Source organism: Mytilus trossulus, chromosome 4 (assembly GCF_036588685.1).
Source record: "Mytilus trossulus isolate FHL-02 chromosome 4, PNRI_Mtr1.1.1.hap1, whole genome shotgun sequence".
In the NCBI taxonomy this organism is placed as follows: domain Eukaryota; kingdom Metazoa; phylum Mollusca; class Bivalvia; order Mytilida; family Mytilidae; genus Mytilus; species Mytilus trossulus.
In genome coordinates, this window is record NC_086376.1 from 8,101,570 (window position 1) to 8,123,668 (window position 22,099).

At 30.6% G+C, this 22,099-nt stretch overlaps 1 protein-coding gene across 4 annotated transcripts in view; it reads left to right on the forward strand.

Annotated features, from left to right (window-relative positions):
- The window catches only part of LOC134714586 (rho GTPase-activating protein 19-like), a 44,439-nt gene extending 25,885 nt beyond the window's left edge, over nt 1–18,554 (forward strand). For 3 of the 4 annotated variants that reach the window (XM_063575950.1, XM_063575951.1, XM_063575948.1), the window contains exons 2-13: nt 6,948–7,181; nt 7,655–7,747; nt 8,215–8,424; nt 9,022–9,242; nt 9,798–9,884; nt 10,262–10,366; nt 10,842–11,006; nt 11,395–11,478; nt 11,798–11,878; nt 15,399–15,482; nt 15,907–16,212; nt 16,645–18,554. In XM_063575950.1, coding sequence (XP_063432020.1) covers nt 6,956–7,181; nt 7,655–7,747; nt 8,215–8,424; nt 9,022–9,242; nt 9,798–9,884; nt 10,262–10,366; nt 10,842–11,006; nt 11,395–11,478; nt 11,798–11,878; nt 15,399–15,482; nt 15,907–16,212; nt 16,645–16,731 — 1,749 coding nt within the window. In that variant the 5' untranslated portion in view covers nt 6,948–6,955 and the 3' untranslated portion in view covers nt 16,732–18,554. Of the gene's footprint in view, nt 1–5,943; nt 6,425–6,947; nt 7,182–7,654; nt 7,748–8,214; nt 8,425–9,021; nt 9,243–9,797; nt 9,885–10,261; nt 10,367–10,841; nt 11,007–11,394; nt 11,479–11,797; nt 11,879–15,398; nt 15,483–15,906; nt 16,213–16,644 lie in introns of those variants that run through there. The other variant, XM_063575949.1, reaches the window with a different exon arrangement.
- Nucleotides 18,555–22,099: the final 3,545 nt, after the last annotated feature.

The window sequence follows — 22,099 nt, forward strand, 5'->3', positions numbered from 1 at the left end:
TTGAAAATTCAAACAGGGTCATTAAAGATTTCTCAAACGATGTATTTGTTTCTACTCGTGTATCGTTTAGAAAACAGTAACGCACGCGACACAACGTTTACAAAATTCTTGTTAGAAAGAAATGCGGCCTAAGAAAAATCTTATTAGAATCACAAGAAGTTCTGATAGGTCGTAAAATACTTCCCATCACTTTATTTTTTTCACATGTCAATTTAAAAAAAAATAATTCGCAACGATGTCATAATTGAAAGCACGAGGAAGGCTGACCAAAATGTTCAACTTGCGGCTAGTGATTGACAGGTATGATTATATCTTGGGGCTCTTGTGGGGAGCGTGGTGTCGGACGGAAAAAAAGATTTCCAGTATTCATATATATATAAATGTCGATCTGATGTGGAAAATTGGGAGCTTTTTTTTAATAGCACAAAGAAAAAGACGTTAGAAAAGTAACAATGTGTAACTATAAACGAATTACTCGTTTATAATCTACGAGACTGATCAGATCGAAGTTTGATAAAAAAAAAAAAAAAAAAAAAATAGCATTCAATATCAAACCTTGGAATAAACATGTTCAATGTATACCTGCAAATATGTCTGAATAAATTATATTGTGTATTTAAATTATCTCCATTGAATACAATACAATTTATTAAATGTATCTATGATATCCTCCATAAATAAATATCTGTACAGGTAAAGTTAAATTCGGATCAACAGATTGATTTATGACCTTCCGCTTGTCCATGTTGTATTGCAAAAATATCACAGCAGGTGTTACTCACACTAGAGAAGTGTCAAATCAGTATGACATTATGTCGGATTACGGCATCTGCAGTAATTAAGACCCTGTTTTTACTGTTTTTACAGGAACTGATTTATCTTAACATGACAATAAAGAAGAATTTTGTAAGGTGAACATATTTGTAGTATTGCAAAGTTACCACGTGCATTTTCCTGTTCATTGGTCACATTTAAATAGATTATTCTTTATTGAACTAAATTCGATATTTAAATTGCAAGTAACTTTAATATCAAAACCACCGATTTTTATTTCTCGACTGAAAAGGGTAATAAGACGGTTATTTTTATCTGACTGTAAACAGTGTATATAATCACAACGATCTATTAATAACCGCTGCTCACAGATAACGGATTATACAACGATCTATTAATAACCGTCGCTCACGCATCACTGGTTCTATCACTGACTCAATACACACCTGTTTAATCGGACAAACGGATAATTCCCTGAGACACGGAAAATCTCCGGAGAACCGCAAAATATTCTGTAAAACGGAAAATTTACGATAAACCTCTTTTTATTATCCGTTCCGCGAAGATTTGCCAAAAATCGCGGTCATTTGCCAAATAGGTCTACCAGTGATATGTCTTCCATGAAACAATTGATGATTTTTGTTTTTATTAAATGAAATTGATATCCATGTGAAAAGGGATCTGTCTCAGAAATGTTTAAAGTAAAATGACTTCAAAAAATTAAAAACATCTCATTTAAACTTGAAGTTAAACAGAATTTGCAAAATATTACAATTTCTGAAAGAAAAACATAAAGCTTAGTTGATGATAAAAATATATATTTATAAGCAAAAGAATTTATAGACCCTTGGTCTATCAACAACTATTTCTTTAAAATCCACATTTAAATTTATTTTTTTAGGGTATCAGAAAATAAGTTATTATTGAAATTTGTTTAAGGCCCAGAGAACTTGTGGATTTTTAAACTCTATGTCAGTGGGTGGGGTTTTCTTTTTGTTATAAAAGTTTTAAGAATCATTTGTTGTTATTTTATTTTAAATGACTCAGTGTCTGAACTAGTTCAGAGAGCAAAGTTTTAAACAGATCAGTTGTTAAATCTTTTAGCCATTAAATTAAACCCCTGGTCGGTGCTTTTCATCATACTTTTAGTCCTTGCTGACCTATTGATTTGAAGCATAGAGACCAGACACAAATCAAATGCAAACTGTTCTTTCTTCTCTTGGGCCACCACAGTGTTGTTCATACAGTAATTTGTTTTAAATGGATAGATAATAAGGGTAGGGGAGGAAGACACCATTTATTTGCATGTCCACAATGATAATGATCCATTTAAAAATGACCTGTTGAACTGCAACATAATGGTCGAATTCAAATTTGAAATAAATTGTGAACATTTTTCTCACAACTTTTTATAGTGTTTGTGGTGTAATTTGTTTCCAATGACAGGTTGATTTGTGTAAGGTGAGGAATTACACTATTTCCTACCATGTCTAATTTGAAAGGAGAGTTAGAATTATATGGAAGTACTTTGCAATTCCCTGGACAAATTGGTTGAGAGATCAAAATGAAATGGATTGATTATTTTAATGGTCCTGTTAAAATTGAAATTTTATGGACACTATGGTGTGATTCTTGACCTGTGGTCATCTGAAAGAGGCTGCATAATCACCTTTGATGGGACCATTTCATGGTAAATTCTCTGACCCTGAACTCCTCATTGCATGAAGTATTTCTTCTGTAGATTATAAAAGTGATTAAAATTGGTCAGAAGTTTATTCAACTAATTTACCACTGGTTTGAGATTTAAGAAACTCATTCCAAACAACTAGGGAATGATAGCCTCAGAATTATAAGTGACAGTTGAAATTAATTAAAAAATTTAATTTCCATGTCTGGACAAGATTAATTGAGTAACGTGGTTTATGATGTCCAGTTTTATCAGTGGTCAATGATTTATGGACAAATCCCTTATCACAGATTGACCATTAGTTTGAGATAAAGGACAAGTTTTGGCATATCCATTAATTACTTGAAATGCAGAAATAATCATCTATAATGCTCTTGATCTGTCTGTTCAAATGAACTTTGATTTCTGGAACATAACTTTGCAGGTCAATTGATAATGAACATTTGAAGGATATTTTATTGAAAATCATGAAGGTGGATTTCATCAAAAAGTTGATAATTTGAAATATTTATTAATAAACCTCGAAAAAGCATATTAAGAAAAAGAATTCAAAAATTATTTAAGTGACATTCTTTATAAATGTTTCTTCAACTGTAAATTTTCAGTTTTTAAGATAGTTGAAGAAGTTGATTTGAAAAATATTTGAACACCTGCTTCAAATCAAGTACTTGAGATACAAAAAAAAATTCATGGTTGTTATAATACCAAATGTTTTTAATTATTTGAACACTCTATTTGTGGATTCTTGTAGGGTTCTTGCAAATTATCTGGAAATTCAAAATGTTCCCACAAGTATAGAATTACTTTCTACAAATCTGAATTTTTTTTTTATTGAAAAACAATTGTATCAAAATTGAAGAATATTATAAACAAAGTTTGGAATAGAATTGCATATGATGGCTATTTATTACTGTTAGAAATAGTTAAATATTATTATTTATAAAGCTCTAATGATAAAAGAATGTCAAAGTGTTCTGTGGTTATTAATGTTTTATAGGTTTAATGTCTTGTTTTTGATTATTTTCCAAACTTGTAATGAACATGTATGTTACTTGATGTTAAGCAACTAACAATTAATTAAGTGATTTGGGATCTGATTGCAGGAAAACTGTAAAATGTTTAATATTGTATCTGTCTGTGCCAAGTCGTAGGTAAAATTTGTACTGGCAGGACTTATTCCTCAAAGCACGGACATATTATTTATTGACAATATAATAACATCCATGATCAAATATGGAAATGGTTAAACAGCTATAAACCTGGTTTCATGTTTTTTTGCAATAAAGATTATAAACATTGCAGTTGTCCAGAAAGCATCTGGCATGATTTATACAATGGAATACTAAACTCAGCATCACCAACATCTGTTTAGGGGCCAATAACACCTGACTATCTCCAGGCCTAATTCTATTGATGAGTTACATCATACAAAATAAGAAGACCATTCTTTTCCAAAATAAAATCAATTTTGGATATAATCTTATTAGCAGCACTATTCACTGAAGTGTGAAACCACCCTGGAAGTCATAGGGGTCAACTTGTGAAATTTCATTAACACTGACAATTCAAGCCTCATTATAGATACATATACTGGCCTTAGGCCATGAAGGTCTATAAAGCTCTCTAACTTCAAAGGACACCCTCATAAAAAGTCCATTTTACAGTTAATTAAATGATTTGTTATGTCCAGAATGATGACCATCTTTGTCCAGTAAGCTTTGACCAGAGGCTATTGTTGTGGACAGTTATGTTGATATTCAGATAGCTTTTCCCATAATTTAAATGTTTGATTTTATCATAAAGAGTATATAATTACAATTTGCTTCTGACTATGTGTCATTATTTTGTATTAATGGGGGATGTTTTAGATTTGAGATATATTTATATGTCTGGGGACCAACAGATGTAAAGGTTTATATTTTGAGGGGAGGGCAATTTTGTGTGGAAATGTGTCTTTTTTTAAAGTGAGATTAAATTTGTTAGGGTTTTTTTAATAATTTTTGTATGAATAAACTTATTTAAAGAGATATAAGATTTGCTTAAAGATGCCATTAAATTTGTCCATTTTGAAAAATGGGTTAATAAAAATTAGAACTTTAAAACTTTGAAACTAATTGATTAATGATTACCGGTATAGTGTCTATCATTTTTGTGAAACTTGTGAAATTAAACAGCAATATATTTTTCATGTATGAGAATTTTGACAATTATATCGACATGGCTGAAAAATGATTAATATTGAGTTCTTTTTTCTTATGCATATTATTTACAGATGTTTTACATTAAAATTACCATCTGTTTTGGATCTATTAGTAATTTAGAAAGAAGTTGGATGACCAAAATCCAAAATGCATGAATGAGTATATTGCTAGTTAAATGCTACTATCTGATTTTTCACAGCTATCACCAAAGGTTAAGATGAACATTAAGTTTTTTAATAGTTTTTCAGGGTTTCCCCTGGGTCAATTATTTTTTTCGCCACCTCTTTCGCCAAAACAATATATTTTTCGTCACTTTATTATTTTTTTCGCCAAGTTAAACAAATTTATATTTCTTTTAAAATTTTCCTTTTTTCCAGCCCCCCCCCCCCCCCCCTAAATAAGACGTGGTTTTTACTACAAAACGAAGCATCTTATCACTTGGAATTGATCCCTCGTGTAAGGAGTAGTCATTATATTGAAGGGTAACTCTCATCACCCTTAGGAAAAGACCACTTCATAACTGTCTAGACCATCGTAAATAAGTAAAACTATATGCTCGAAAAAGTTATCAAAAATGATCTTGAAACACGTGTGTAAATGAACGACTTTGAAGTACAAAATCAAATCAATGATCTTTTCTGGACTATCATAAATAGAAGGAGAGGAAGCGTACAAATTTTAAACCTTATTTCATTGCACTGTCCAAATTGTACGGTCATACATGTGACAGAAGCCATTTAACCATATCAGTTTGTCATATCATACCATCAACACCTTTATTAATAAGTCCTTTGATGTCGATAGCTATGAATGCAATCAGCTGATTATTGATTTTCTCTTGTCAAAAACTTAACGAGTTGAAGGTGAATTCCGAGTATTGTCTGATCGGTAAAGTCAGAGAAACCCGAAAAAAGTAAATAAACAAGATGGCTGAAAATAAATCGTTATATATATTTCTATCGCCAAATTCTTTCGCCAATGATAAATTTTAATCGCCACAATTATTTTTTTTTCGCAGCGGAAACCCTGGTTTTTACAGTTTTTACAGATGATACAAACCAATCGTTTCTCTTAAAGTGTTAACTAATTTTATCAAATGGATAAAATAAATTGAAAGTTTTCCTCTTGCATTTTAGTATCTAAATTTTATTTTCATCTATAGATGTAAATGGTTGGTATGACTGCAATTGTTAATTCTTTTGAAGTTTTACTTTCAATTTTTATTAATTTTGCACTGACATAAAAATTGCCAAGGACTCTGTTCTTATTGATTTTATAGATGTTAAGTATTGGTCAATTGCCATTAGCCATGTTAGCTGACCATGCTAACCATTGAAAGTTAAAAATTACAAATGATTTATTTTTTTCAATGGCTCTGACTTCAGCTTGACCCTTTCTGTTTTATTCAGACCAGATTTTGATAGAAATCTGTTGACAATAAACTTGCGATTTCACACTGACCAGTCTTTTCATGGCATCCTAGGGTATTCAGTGACAAAAGTAATAAACAAAGGGACAGAACTCAGTAGGGGGTTTACACAAACTCACTGTTATGTGTTATTTTGACTTGGTGGAATTGACAGTGTCAGTAGTGATGGGATATTGGGAGAGTCCATAAAAGCTAGAAGTTTTATAGACTCCATTAAACACAGTTATATTTTGTTAAGTGACTGATCTTGTTGTGAAAAGTTAACTGGATTTTTTACCACCAAGTATCTGATCATGAACTGGTTGTTATTTTCTGGATTGAAAATGACATTCTGTAAGTGTTTTAAATTGTATCATGATTAATCAATATTTAAGTAGGACATTTTTATATAAAGAATGTATAATAAATTCATCATAGAAAAGATGGCAAGATAAAATGAGAAATTTGATTTTTTTTTTTGAAATTTTTTGAAACATAAACAAGATGAAATGAAGTAAATAATAGGAAAAGAACACTTTAAAATTATACAGGCTGCTTTAATTTTTCAATGTGTTTAAACTAAACTGAGTAATATGGTTAGAAGATTTGTGTGGCTTTGTAAATTAATTTCAATTTGGGCAACAACAAAACCTTACAACAAAAACCAGATTGAAAAAAAATGAAAACATTAAAAGATTTTTTTTTTTTTTACATCATCTTAATTTTTACCACCTCAGAGTTTTCCCTTTTTGAAACTCTTAATCATTGCAATGCTTTATGAAATCATAAAGATATGACATGATGTGGACAATTTGTAAGTATTTAAAATTAGATATTTTGTTTTATTAGATTACAATATTCAATTTTCTTTTTTCAGCTTATGACATGTCTACACCTAGCCTACGCCTCAGGCAGTCAGAGGCCCAGAAAAATATCTGCAGACTTCGTAACTGTATGCCAGAAAAATTTCAGACCCTAGTACGAATGCACTTGTCAATCCATCTAGACTTGGATGGATCTAAACTTGATGAAATGTTTTCAGAAAGTAAGCCAGTAGAAAGAACAGAAACAAGACAGAAGAAATCGTCCACACCATTTTCTAGAAAGAAAAGTAAGACTTATGCACACAATTTTTTTTATTTAAGTTATATGGGTTATTTGTTTTGAATTGCTATATTATTTCCAGATTCTTATAAAAATAATCATCAACATAAATTGAATAATCGTTGATTGTAATAATAATATAATAATATTAATTGTTGTATCTTTGTCTGGTTTTTTTTCTGAAACACTTTACTAGCTGTTTAATTGTTAGTTTAGTTGAAAATCCTTCACAATTCTGAAGATTTGTAATGCAGTTTATATTATCAGTGGCACAAATTATCTCCCTTGTTGATAAATGAATATCTTGTTGTTATCACTGAAACATGACAGAAAGTGAGTTACAAACAGGAAAAATAAAATCTGACAGCTTAATTAGAAATACATGTACCAAAATCTTTGTTGCTAAATACCGCAATATTCTCATAACTTTTTCTGGCCTCTTTTTAAAAAAAATGTTAATGTCACACTTATTTTTTTCAGGTGATAAACAGGGTCATCTATTTGGTTCACCACTAACATCAGAAAATGTAGCCATTATTTACAAGCTGATAGAATTTCTAGGCAGACCAGAAAGTAAGTATATATTTATGTCAATTATAAAATTACCATTTAGATGTGCTAAAAAGTAAAATAACACAATTACTGAACTCCAAGTAATTTCAGAACAGTCAAGTCCCTTATCAAATGGCAAAATCAAAAGCTCATATAAATCAGAGGAATTGATAACAAATTATGTCTTTACAAATTTTGTTGTTCCTTTTGCTATTGAAAATTATAGTAAAACTACATGTTGGTCATAAATACATCAAATACATGAAATATGATATGATTAATCAGTCTTCAGTGGTTGTTCTTATGTATTGTGTACATATTTTATGTAAATCAAGTTATCCTTTAAATGTTTTATTCTGCTAACATATACTTATTAAAACCTGTATTTGAAGCTTGACAAGGAATTCAAAGTTACAAAAGTTCATTAGCAAATTTAATAAAGTCCAGTTTTTTTGCAATTTTCCTAAACAAAAATTATAATTTTGCAGATATAACAACAGAAGGATTATTCAGGAAGACTGGTAATGTTGCCAGACAGAGGTTGTTAAAGCAATGGTTGAGTGACGGCTCTTTGACGTCACTTGATGATGGGACTTTTTCACATCATGATTGTGCTACAGTGCTAAAGAATTACCTCGGAGAATTACCTGATCCTTTACTCACAGAAAAAAATTACGAAGCTCATCTTCAAATTGTTGGTAAGGGATTTAATCAATCTTTCTGTACAAAGCATAATATCGGTTTATCTTTTAGAAACAATATTTGTTGTTCATTTTTACATTGACTAAAATGGAATCTTTGAAAACCATAATAGCAAGCAAAAATCAAAACATAGCTCTGAATTGTCTTGAAATTGATGTAAAAGATAATTGGCCAAGTAATTTTCAAAGTTGAAATCACAGAAAAATTGTATCACAGCCAATGTTCAGCGTAAAACAGAGTCAATGTATAATTCATTACTCAGGACCTTGCAAGATCAAATTTGTAAGCAAAACTAACTCGAACTGTTAAGTTGATATGGTTCCAATAATTGTAAGATTACTATTTCACTTTAATTGTTTGTGGAAATTGATCAAAATTATTGATGGTGAACAAAAATTTAAATGTTAAATTTTTATTTAAAAAAAATAATCACATATATATATATGTTCATAGTACAAATGTACTGATAACATTAATGTTTAAAAACATTTAAAAAAAGGTTTGAAAAAAAATAAGATTTTTATGTGCCCCTCTTTGACATTTTTGTAACTTCAGTTGCTAAAAATTGTTACACTAGACTTTTTTTCTTTCAGAAATGGGATCAAACCTAGTGCTAGATAAAGACAAGGCTAAGGCCCGGTCAAAACAGTTGAAAACCCTCCAGTTGTTATTTTTGTTGCTGCCTCCAGAAAATTCCCTCCTCTTGGAATGTTTAATTGATCTATTACATAAAGTTACCAAGACGAGTGGAAACATGATGACAGCTCAGTCCCTGGGAACCTTGTTTGCTCCTCATTTATTGTGCTCGAGAAAGGTAAGGTCACTGAATGTGTTTTCAGTAGAAAATTTTAACGTTTTTACACACTCAGAACATTGATTCACATGTTATTTTCTGTTTGAAGATATGTTAGGTTTAAAACAAATGAGAAAAAAGTCACTACAAGCAGTTTAAAAGATCAAAATGTGCTTTAATTGAGCAAGTTATACAAAATGTTTTAGAAAACATATTTGGGAAACTTAGTTTGGACCAGGCTCATTTTTCAAACATACAAAAAAAAAATGAGAGGCAATTGAAAAATGTAAAAGGAAATATAACAGGACTCTTTTCAAAAATATTTAACGATAAAATTAGTTGTAAGTTATATGGAAATGTTTATGACAAGTATTTTTTCTCATAAGATTTATTGTGAAATGAGATAATGCATTTTCAAAAAGCATACATAAATGATCATTTATATGATCACATAACAGTATAAATGATTCAAGTAAATTAGTTCTTCCAAATTTGGATGTAGAATTGCTGATATTATTATGAACTGAATATTTTAAGTTGTTCACATTGTCATAATTTATATCTTTGTTTTTTCAGTTAAGTGCTACAGAGTTACAGTGCATATCACCAGTCGTGTCTAAAGCAGTGGCCTTCATGATTGAATATGGTCCTTCTATATTTAAGGTAAGAATATAAAACTATGGCAAAATATAACACACATTAAAGCGGAACAAAATATTATGCTGAATATTCCCAACTTTTCTGGTTTCAAATTGAGTTAACCATAACATTTCATTGAATTTTAAAATTTTATCAAAATTGAGCATTGATAGTGCATTCAAAAATGTCATACTGTCTGAGGCAACGAGATGCTTTGGAATGGGAATAAAACATTTTGATGATTTGTAAAGATTGTCTCCCTCTAGTATTTTTCATACCCTTAAAGTTACACAGCAGTTTGTTGCAAGGAAAATACATAAAATACATTAATATTAAAAGGATCCACTTTCAGATGTATCTTTTATGTATGATTTTATAAGAATATTCATCAATTTTTGTAGATCCCAAAAGAATTAGCAGTAGATGTAGCCAACTTTTGGAAACAGATGGAAACACCAAATAAATACACCAATAAAAATGAAAATAAGGAGAATTTGTCAACCAAGGTAAGATTGGATTGTAGTATTTTTAACATTAATAGATCTAAATCTGAGAACATTTGATGTTTTTAAAAGCATTATAAACATACCAGCACAGATTGCCATGCTTTCAATGATTTTCTTCAAATAAATTATTTAATAGACATTTCATATCAAAAACAACCTTTTTATACAGCTTTTTAATGATATAGGAATTGTGGACTTAATAATAATTCTTTAGATACAATTTTATAGGGTTTTGTGCTTAAACATTGTTAAAGGTCAACCTTGATTTAAACTGTTTAATAAACAACAGAAATTCAAAATTACTTTTAATTTATATCCATGAAAAGGAATGAATTTATTGTATTCTGTTTACTAAAGTTATATGTATGAAATCGATGGAGCTTCTATCCTGTAGTATGTAATGACAAGTTTTTAAAAACTTAATGGTGGCATGATTTAGTTAACAAAATTGCTAATTTTCACTACTTATTTTCAGAAAATAGCCACAACATCAGCGACAGCTATAGACACAGTGTTTACATTCGTAGACAGGAAGTCATCTTCAGACTCGGACACAGATACACAAGTGGCACTGGCTAAATTGTATGCACATGTACAATCTATGCCTGAGTCAGCAAGGAAGAAAAAACTTCTTAAACAGGTATGATATTAATAAAAGGAGATCTAGAATAACAAGGATATTCAACGATAGAAGAAATATCTTGAAAATATTTAACTTTATATCAAACAATAAACCCAAAGATTTTTAATTTTATTTTCATGCAGTATGTTTTAATCATGTGAACCAGTTGTTGTAAGCTATTGAAGACATGATGAAGCATGTGGGCATAACTATTCAAGTTTGTGATTAGGTCATTTTGTTGCAACCCAACTTTATATAAAACTGTTGCAATCAATTAGCATCTTTATACAAAATTTTGAGTTGATATTACAACAATGTATTTCAAACCTTATTAAACTTGAATAAGATTTTCGAATCAAAATTAATGACCACAAGTTGATGAATGAATTATTATTATCTCTTTCAGTTTAACAATGCCAATGGTTTAAATGAGAGCTGTGCTAAACCCAGGAAACACCACAGAAGTAGGACTTTTGGTGAACAAATAAAGGTAGGTTTTTCTTAAAATGTCAGATGCTAAGAGAAAAATTTATCAGTTCAATCTAAATTGCCTGAACAAAGCTGTTTCAGTATGCAATTCAATGTCACATAAGTTTGATGAATTAATGTAATATTTTAAAAAAGAAATGTATGAAAAGATTTCATGTGCACTCCACAAGTTTGTGTTATAATGCTCATCAGTTTCTAATCAAAAGGTAATAACCAGTTTTCAGTCATTACACATGTGACACTCAAAGATTTTCAGATTTTTCTAGTTGAAATTTACTTGATATTTTAATTTGTTATATAATATTTCTAATTTATTTCAGAAGAGATTTAGTCGACATAAAAGGAGAGGATCAAACGACCCCAATGAGTGTACTGCTGGACTCCCATGGACACTTACAAAGGTAGGATAATAACAGATGTTATACATCTTAAGGAGGGTAGCAGTTATATACTGGTTTATAATTTGCGATTTTGCTTTTCTCTAGAACTGCAAATTATACCTTTTTATTAGCTCACCTGGCCCGAAGGGCCAAGTGAGCTTTTCTCATCACTTGGCGTCCGTCGTCCGTCGTCCGTCGTCGTTAACTTTTACAAAAATCTTCTTCTCTGAAACTACTGGGCCAAATTTAACCAAACTTGGCCACAATCATCATTGGGGTATCTAGTTTAAAAAATGTGTGGCGTGACCCGCCAAACCAACCAAGATGGCCGCCATGGCTAAAAAGAGAACATAGGGGTAAAATGCAGTTTTTGGGTTATAACTCAAAAACCAAAGCATTTAGAGCAAATCTGACATGGGGTAAAATTGTTAATCAGGTCAAGATCTATCTGCCCTGAAATTTTCAGATGAATCGGACAACCCATTATTGGGTTGCTGCCCCTGAATTGGTAATTTTAGGGAAATTTTGCTGTTTTTGGTTATTATCTTGAATATTATTATAGATAGAGATAAACTGTAAAAAGCAATAATGTTCAGCAAAGTAAGATTTACAAATAAGTCAACATGACCAAAATGGTCAGTTGACCCCTTTAGGAGTTATTGCCCTTTAAAGTCAATTTTTAACTATTTTTCGTAAATTTTATATATCTTTTACAAAAATCTTCTCCTCTGAAACTACTGGGCCAAATTAAACCAAACTTGGCCACAATCATCATTGGGGTATTTAGTTTAAAAAATGTGTGGCGTGACCCGCCAAACCAACCAAGATAGCCGCCATGGCTAAAAATAGAACAGAGGGGCAAAAGGCAGTTTTTGGCTTATAACTCAAAAACCAAAGCATTTAGAGCAAATCTGACATGTGGTAACATTGTTTATCAGGTCTAGATCTATCTGCCCTGATATTTTCAGATGAATTGGACAACCCATTGTTGGGTTGCCTCCCCTGAATTGGTAATTTTAGGGAAATTTTGCTGTTTTTGGTTATTATCTTGAATATTATTATAGATAGAGATAAACTGTAAACAGCAATAATGTTCAGCAAAGTAAGATTTACAAATAAGTCAACATGACCAATATGGTCAATTGACCCCTTTAGGAGTTATTGCCCTTTAAAGTCAATTTTTAACTATTTTTCGTAAATTTTATATATCTTTTACAAAAATCTTTTCCTCTGAAACTACTGGGCCAAATTAAACCAAACTTGTCCACAATCATCATTGGGGTATCTAGTTTAAAAATGTGTAGCATGACCCGCCAAACCAACCAAGATGGTCGCCATGGCTAAAAATAGAACATAGGGGCAAAAGGCAGTTTTTGGCTTATAACTCAAAAACCAAAGCATTTAGAGCAAATCTGACATGGGGAAATATTGTTTATCAGGTCAAGATCTTTCTGCCCTGAAATTTTCAGATGAATTGGACAACCCATTGTTGGGTTGCTGCCCCTGAATTGGTAATTTTAGGGAAATTTTGCTGTTTTTGGTTATTATCTTGAATATTATTATAGATAGAGATAAACTGTAAACAGCAATAATGTTCAGCAAAGAAAGATTTACAAATAAGTCAACATGACCAAAATGGTCAGTTGACCCCTTTAGGAGTAATTGCCCTTTAAAGTCAATTTTTAACCATTTTTCGTAAATTTTATATATCTTTTACAAAAATCTTCTCCTCTGAAACTGCTTGGCCAAATTAATCCAAACTTGGCCACAATCATCTTTAGGGTATCTTGTTTAAAAAATGTGTGGCGTGACTCGCCAAACCAACCAAGATGGCCACCATGGCTAAAAATAGAATATAGGGGTAAAACGCAGTTTTTGGCTTATAACTCAAAAACCAAAGCATTTAAAGCAAATCTGACATGGGGTAAAATTGTTTATCAGGTCAAGATCTATCTGCCCTGAAATTTTCAGATGAATCGGACAACACGTTGTTGGGTGTTTGCCCCTGAATTGGTAATTTTAAGGAAATTTTGCTGTTTTTGGTTATTATCTTAAATATTATTATAGATAGAGATAAACTGTAAACAGCAATAATGTTCAGCAAAGTAAGATCTACAAATGAATCAACATGACTGAAATGGTCAATTGACCCGACCCCTAAGGAGTTATTGTTCTTTTAAGTCAATTTTTAACAATTTTCATAAAATTTATAAATTTTTATTAACATTGTCCACTGAAACTACTGGGCCAAGTTCATTATAGATAGAGATAATTGTAAGCAGCAAGAATGTTCAGTAAAGTCACGATGTACAAACACATCACCATCACCAAAACACAATTTTGTCACTAATCCATCTGCTTCCTTTGTTTAATATTCACATAGACCAAGGTGAGCGACACAGGCTCTTTAGAGCCTCTAGTTCATAAATCTAAGTAATCTTTTACAAAAATCTTGTCCTCTGAAACTGCTGAGCCAAATTAATCCAAACTTGGCCACAATCATCTTTGGGGTATCTAGTTTAAAAAATGTGTGGCGTGACCCGGTCAACCAACCAAGATGGCCGCCACGGCTAAAAATAGAACAAAGGGGTAAAATGCAGTTTTTGGCTTATAACTCAAAAACCAAAGCATTTTGAGGAAATTTGACAAGGGATAAAAATGTTTATCAGGTCAATATCTATCTGCCCTGAAATTTTCAGATGAATTGGACAATCGGTTGTTGGCTTGCTGCCCTCCAATTGGTAATTTTTAAAGAAATTTTGCCGTTTTTGGTTATTATCTTGAATACTATTATAGATAGAGATAAACTGTAAAGAGCAATAATGTTCAGCAAAGTAAGATCTACAAATAAGTCAACATGACCTAAATGGTCAATTGACCCCTTAAGGAGTTATTGCCCTTTATAGTCAATTTTTAACAATTTTCATTAATTCGGTAAATTTATGTAAATTTTTACCAAATATTTTTCTCTGTTACTAATGGGCAAGGTTCATTATAGATATAATTGTAAGAAGCAAGAACGTTCAGTAAAGTAAGAACTTCAAACACATCACCATCACCAAAATACAATTTTGTCATGAATCCATTTGTGTCCTTTGTTTAATATGCACATAGACCAAGGTGAGCAACACAGGCTCTTTAGAGCCTCTAGTTTAAACTTGGTATCAAGCTTCATGAGGGAAGGCTTTACTGTTTGGTCCAGTTGCACATACATTGATAATAAACCTCCTGTTTACTGAATACTACACCTGCAGTTTTATTTGTGAGCAAGACATCTTGTAAAATTCAATGATTTCAACATTAAGTAAAAAATAAATATAGATATTGTCTATGAAAAAAAATGATGCTGTTCTCTAAACATGCTAAATATCTGGTTGCCTCCTTTGTTGTTGTTCATTGCTTATAAAGGCTTTAGAAGTTTTACATCTTGTCTTGATTTTTATTTGTCCATAATTAATGACTATTATGAATGATTTGTTAAATTTCTGTCTCTTTTACCTAATATCACAGAAATAATTAATCTTGTCCTTTTTCTTTCCAGCCAATTAATATTGATGAGAATGACAACTCAGATAATGTTTTCATCGATGACAAACCATCAGCAAAATTGAGAATACTGAGAACAGTAAGTACATATTTTTATAAAGTTGAAGATACACTGTTCATAGTATTGATCATATCAAAGGTTTGCGTAAGATTTCAGCAATGATATACCAATCATACAATTATGATTTTGAAAGTTAAATGAGTTTTTATTTAACAGTATTTTATTTTTCTTACTTTCACTTAACTCTCTGATTATATAAAAAAAAAAAGGAACATAGCTTGAAAATGCTCTTCCATTCACAAATGGATCACTTGGTAATAGGTTTCCGAACATTGGTTTTATCTTATAGTTTGATGCCAATTCAATTAAATTTAACTAAATTACTGTCAAAGAAGTAATACGCCAAATCTACCAATCTTATTCAAAGTATCATAAAATTTTGTTATCTTCTTTGTCTAGAAGCTGGAATATTGCATTTATATTTCTGATTGTCTTTTTTCAGCCAAATAGTCCTGCAGTGCATATAGTTGACCTCTGTAAATCACCAGCTACACCCAGAAACCGGACCCCTAAGGCAAGGAAACGTCTGAGTAGTGGAAGTAGTGATGGCAGCATACCAGAGAAACGTCCAACACCAGAACCTATCCCATCCCTTGAGAATGAAATACAATATTTGATAAAGAACCCACCAGAAACCAGAGTGTTACGATTTACACCAGAGCTTCATGGGAAGCCTGTTGCCATGGTGTCACCACTATCATTTTCACCCATCTCCAACACTTTCAAAGACTGTCCACAAGTTATGAAGGTAATTAGTACTTACTTTTTAGTCATCCAAAATGAGAAGAAAGCTACTATCCTATTTATTCTCTTCATCCTTTCCTAATGCAACTTATGAGACCACATAAATATTGTGTAGGTTGATGTGTCCATATTTTTTTTATTCTGTCCACCAGCTGTGTCTATAACTCTTAAAAAAAACTGTCTGGAATTTCATTAAACTTGAAAACTTTCAGAAAGTCTTCAAGAACATTGGGCCCCTCAATTTTGTTTTTTATATGATTGATATAAAGGTTCCAATAGTTAAAATAATTACTTAACTGGATCTTCAACAATAGCAACATGGAAAGCCCTTTTTTTATCCTAAAAATTTAATATGAATTTAGCAAGAAATATCATTGTTGTAAACAGAAAATAATAAAGTTCAATATTTAAGAATCTCTTTTTATGATTTTTTTAGAAAGCAATGAATACACCACGATCGAGAGCTCCAGTGATGGCAATGACTCTATCTCCAAGTCTGAAATCAAGAGAAAGTCAACTCTAGAGAGTTCTGATCCAGGGAGATAACTCTGACATTTAATAGTGCTAAAATATCAGGAGAGCAATGTAAAAATATTGTTAAGTTAATACTCAAAGTTTTATTATAAAATGTATATAGTTATTAATTGTATATACTGAAAAATTGTACAAAATTTTTAAAGAGGAGAGAAAAACGAAAGTAAAACATTATGGTTAAATTTTTATTGATTTTCACAGAGTGAATTAAAATGTCCCCCCGATAAATGGATAATACTGTCTAAATATATCATTACTGTATCATTTTTCAATCCCTTCTGATTTGAATCAGTAGCTTCAAAATTTCAAAGTAAGTTTTATAGATAAGCAAGTAAAGACGATAAATGATGATTGGTGACTAAAACTCTACAATTTTTTCATTTATGAAATTAACATTACATTTTTTTTGTACTCCAATGCAAAATTTAAAAAAAAACCATATATTAAATTCAATATTTGAATTTTTTATTGAACTGAAAAAGTTACTAGCATTTTTCAATTAGATATTAAGATGGCTTTCCTTTGAAATACAAAGTTACTTTTTATTGTTAAAATACTTAAAAGCTTGTAGTATTATTTGCTTAGTCTGTGTGAAGCTTTTGTTATTGTTAAGTGTGGTAGAGTTACATATATATGAGTGTTTACTGTGTTGTGTAGTGATGCATGGCATCTTCTAATTGGTGTGTAAATGTATGTAAGATTTGTTAATTTGTATGACTTGAGTCTGTATGTTTTTTTCTGTGTAAAGAGGTGGAACATTTATATCTAATACTGCTATTTTAATTAAAAAGCTTTAATGTGATGCTCATTACAATTTACCGGTCTGACTAACTATGTAATTTTTTTGTTTTTCTTCAACTACTACACAGCCAGTTAAATAGATCTATACAAGTATAGTTTGAAGAAGAAGAAAACTTTGATAGGATGAGAATATAACTAACAACCAGTCAGTGTCCTGTACCAAATATTATTCTGACAAAAATGTACTCAATAAAGCATAGAGGAGGACATATAACTGTTTAAATGGAATCCAAACAGTCAATGATTATTGAAATTTATTTTAAATAAGCACAGACATAGAAGTTGAATTCAAATTTTGAAAGATTTTTCAAAACCATGCCATAAAGGATGAATTTTATGTTAAAATCTATGCAATTGGTACAAATGGAAAGATTTTCTAAATAATGCTATTTTTGGTATAAATGTTATAAATGTTCCACTTTGTGCTTAAACATTCCTTTTCTTTGTCTTTCTTTCTTATTTCTGTATTCTTTAGTGCTAAATTCTACATGTACATAGACTTGAATGATATATTGTAAACACAAAAAATGCAAATAATTCTGTTTTTTAAGCAACCAACTGCTTATGACATGACCAGATCAAACGGGTAATAATATCAAATATAAACTAACAACAGATGTTAAAAAGCTTTTAAAATTTATTTTGGTGAGTATATCGACAGATAAACTGTATGAAAACAATATCCAATTGATTTTCAGACTTAATAATTTGATTCTTTTTTATCTTCTTATTTGTTTTTGATATAAGAATATGAAAACTCATAAAACAAAATTTGTGTTCAGTTTTGTATTATTAATGATATTTTCATGATAAATCTGTTATTTTATAAGCTCTACTGCTGCCATGAATTTTGTACTGATCCATTATCACATATCACATATATGTAGTTTAATATGGTACATTTCTTATCAAATATCACGTGTATATGTAATTGAATATGTTACATTTATCTTATCATGTTATCATTGTACTGTGTCTTGACATGTAGAACATTAAATCATGAAAACACAATTTTCTCCTTGTTGCCTTTTTGTTAAAATATTCAAAAGTAGAAGTGAACAATGTTTCAAGAAAGTTTGCAATTAACATCATAAAATTGTTGCTATTTTTTTTTTTAAATAGAGGTATAAGGTCACAGTTTTTCTCTAAACTTGTTTTGGTTCAGTCCATTGTCAAGCAATAAATGGATATGTAGGGAAAACTTATTAGTTTTGTGGCATATGAATTGTACAATATTTGTAGTTCCTTTGGATGGCGTTATGAATTTTACATCTGTTAGCAGCATTTACATCATCAGCATATTTCACATGTGGCAATATTCAGATTCATTATATAGACAAAAAATCCAGTTTTAAAAACAGCATAAACACAATGGACTTCAACAAAAATAGCATAATAATGTTCCACATAGTGCTGTCCTCTGATAAACTCTTCCATAAAAAAGCACTGCACACTTATATAGATTTAAATAGAAAGAACAAACATTTATATGATTGCCTGAAATAGCGAAGGATTCATACCATCAATTACACATTGATAAATGTTGCTGGAGAGAATAGGTGATACTTTTTTCATACCAGTATTAGATCGAATCTTAACATTTTTATTCAACATTAGACACTTGATGGTTGCAATGAAGGTTTCTATTGTGTATTTATGATTGGAAACCAAATAAATGAAACTAACCTATTTATCAGGGTATTACAAGAAAGAAAGAAACATTTTTAATAATGATACAACCATAAACATTTTGAAAAAGTGCAATTTACAATTATTAAACTTTCAAAATACAATTAAAATAAATGTCATACTACAGTGACAATAAATAGATTGTGATTCAACAAGTGTATTAGTTACTGTTAATAAGTTAATTAGTCATTCACAAATCTGCCTTAACGGAATAGGTGAAAAAACAAATATGAACGAAAATAAAACAAACTTCTAATATCAATGCTATTGATTTGTGGCATGAATAAAACTGAAACCACTCCTCTTCAAACCAATGAAAAAACATTGCATAGTATGTTAGTTTTGGGGTTTTAAATCTTAACTGTGCCCAGCCTAATATCATATCTTTTTTATCTGATTCAGTCAGAAAAATCTTAGAAAAATCAAAACATTGAATTTGTTCATATTTTTTGAAGAGATGTTGGAAGATTTTGGATGTCCGTTTTGATAATTAAAATATTTGTCTCTTTTATAGATTTGTCCTTCAGGCGATTCAAAATCATATCTGTTATTACATATGTATTTAGAAAAGAGTCCTGCACTAAATCTGTAGAACATATTATGACAACAGATAATGCTGTTCTTGTAGCTTGCGAATAAAGTTTGAATGATAGTCCATTTACATCAAAATCTCTGTCTGGTATACACACTTTTAACTTCTCTCCTTCCAGACAAGACGAAATAAGGATATTGTATTGTCTTTCGTTTTCAGCTGATATCAAAAGGCAGTCAATTTCTTTGAAAAATTCAATGTCATTGATGAAATCAGAGAAATGTTCAACTTTTACCTTGTTAACCTTGCTGAAAAGGTTCATTAAAGCAGAAGATAAATCGAAAAGGTAATTACACAGTTTTGGCGCTAGAAGACAACCAGTGATTAAGAAAAACAATAAAAACAAAATAAGCGTTCCTTCAATTCCTTGGCGAATAGTCCACAGCCTTTCCTCGTCAATTATATCTGAAACAGAAGGAAGGTTGTTTTCTGAAAATTGCTGTGATTTGTAAAGGAAATTTAAAAATGTTGGACCAGGATGAACTAAATATCGATGTCTTAACATGATTTCTTCTACGCCAATGGAGCGCCTGTTAGATAATGTTTCCTTAAATTTTTTTCGGACAATACTAAGATGATGTATTCCGTACAATTTTGATGAAACACAAGTACCACCATTAACAGTTACAGTATGTTCCCACGAAGTAATAGACAAGGTACCATAATTGTTTTTTCTGTAATGCTTATACGCATTTGTCCAGTACGAGCATTCTGAGTAAATTTCATTAGAAGTTAAGTTGATTCTTCCTAATGCTACACTTTGTACCATGTAGACGACAGTTAAATCCGATATGTTCGCAAATGTATGAAAAATATGATTACCAAGTATCAAAAAGCTTCCAACTGGAACTTGAATATATTCCGTCACAACCTTTGCCTTTTTCAACTCAAACCTACATACTAAATGAGTATGCATCACATCTGCATGCATCTCCGAGTGCCATAAATAATATACCCCGAAATGTTCTGAAGTTATGAAAATTCTAGAAAAGCTGTCTGTTTGATACTTTTTTGTTGACTCTATGTATCTTCTATAATGCACATCGTATTCCATATTTTTAAGCCCAATCATTGTCCATTTTGTAAAGCTTACGGCAACCTTCAAGTTAGAAATTTTATGTTTAGCCAGTGTCCATTCACATTTGAATTTAATATCCTCGCCAGGAAAGCGATGATACTGTATTTCAGAAGCCGGGGAAGTTTCATAAAACAATTCTTGGTAAGTTTTATGATGCGCAATGGCTCTCTGTTTGTATTTTGGTTTACGTAAAGCGTCCTGTGATGTATCAAATATATTTTGGCTTTCCTTGTACTCGTTTACTAGCGTTGGTGGCGAGTTGTATTCCTTACTCTTTATAACAAGTCCGCCTGTTAAACTACTGACGCAGCCCTTCAAAAGATAAGAAAGATATAGAAACGCTATCAATAATATCAAGTTGAAGATAATTTTTTGAAATCCATATCTCATTTGAATATACCATCTTCGTATACTGCCATTTACACATTTATTTGTTACATCTAAACCCAAATAAAAGAAAACAATGTCAAAATAATCCACAAAACGTTCACCTTCTTCTGTTTCTTTCTCAATATAGTTAGGACATAGATAATTGAATACACAAAGAGAAGGCATAACTATTCCATAAACAAAGAAGTTCTTTTTTATTGGAAAATGATCTCCAAAGTTAAATGGATGACACTGAGACGATAACACAACAAACACAAATCGAAAGTACAATACAGAAATCTGAAATATGTCGATTTTCTCTTCATATATCAAGAGTTTACATATTGTGATGAACATTACAGGTACACATATGTTTAAAATCAAAAGTTCTAGCACCATATATTTTATTCCTTCAAACATTGCCATATTTAACAATTGAACATGGTTACTCAACCAGAAGGATAGCTCTGAAAATCATCGGTATTTTAAATTCAAACATATGAATAAGTTTATTTAAAATTTAAAAATAAATCGCATTGCATATTCAATGAGTTTCTATTCATAGTAATATTGAGCCCGTCTTACGTTTAAATACTAATTTATTGACGCGACATAATAACAAAATGAGATAAAGTTTAGAAACGAGAGAATTTCGAGGTTCTGTCGAGTAAAAGTTGATTTTTAGCTTCACCCTTTAAAAACGGTTAATTAGATTGGAGAAGTAAATTTTACCTGTCAAAATTTGTTTTATTTAAACGATTTAAGCGAAAGAGAACAATTTGTTACTAGAAAAATATCAGCAATAAACAAAACGCGTGAACAAAAATT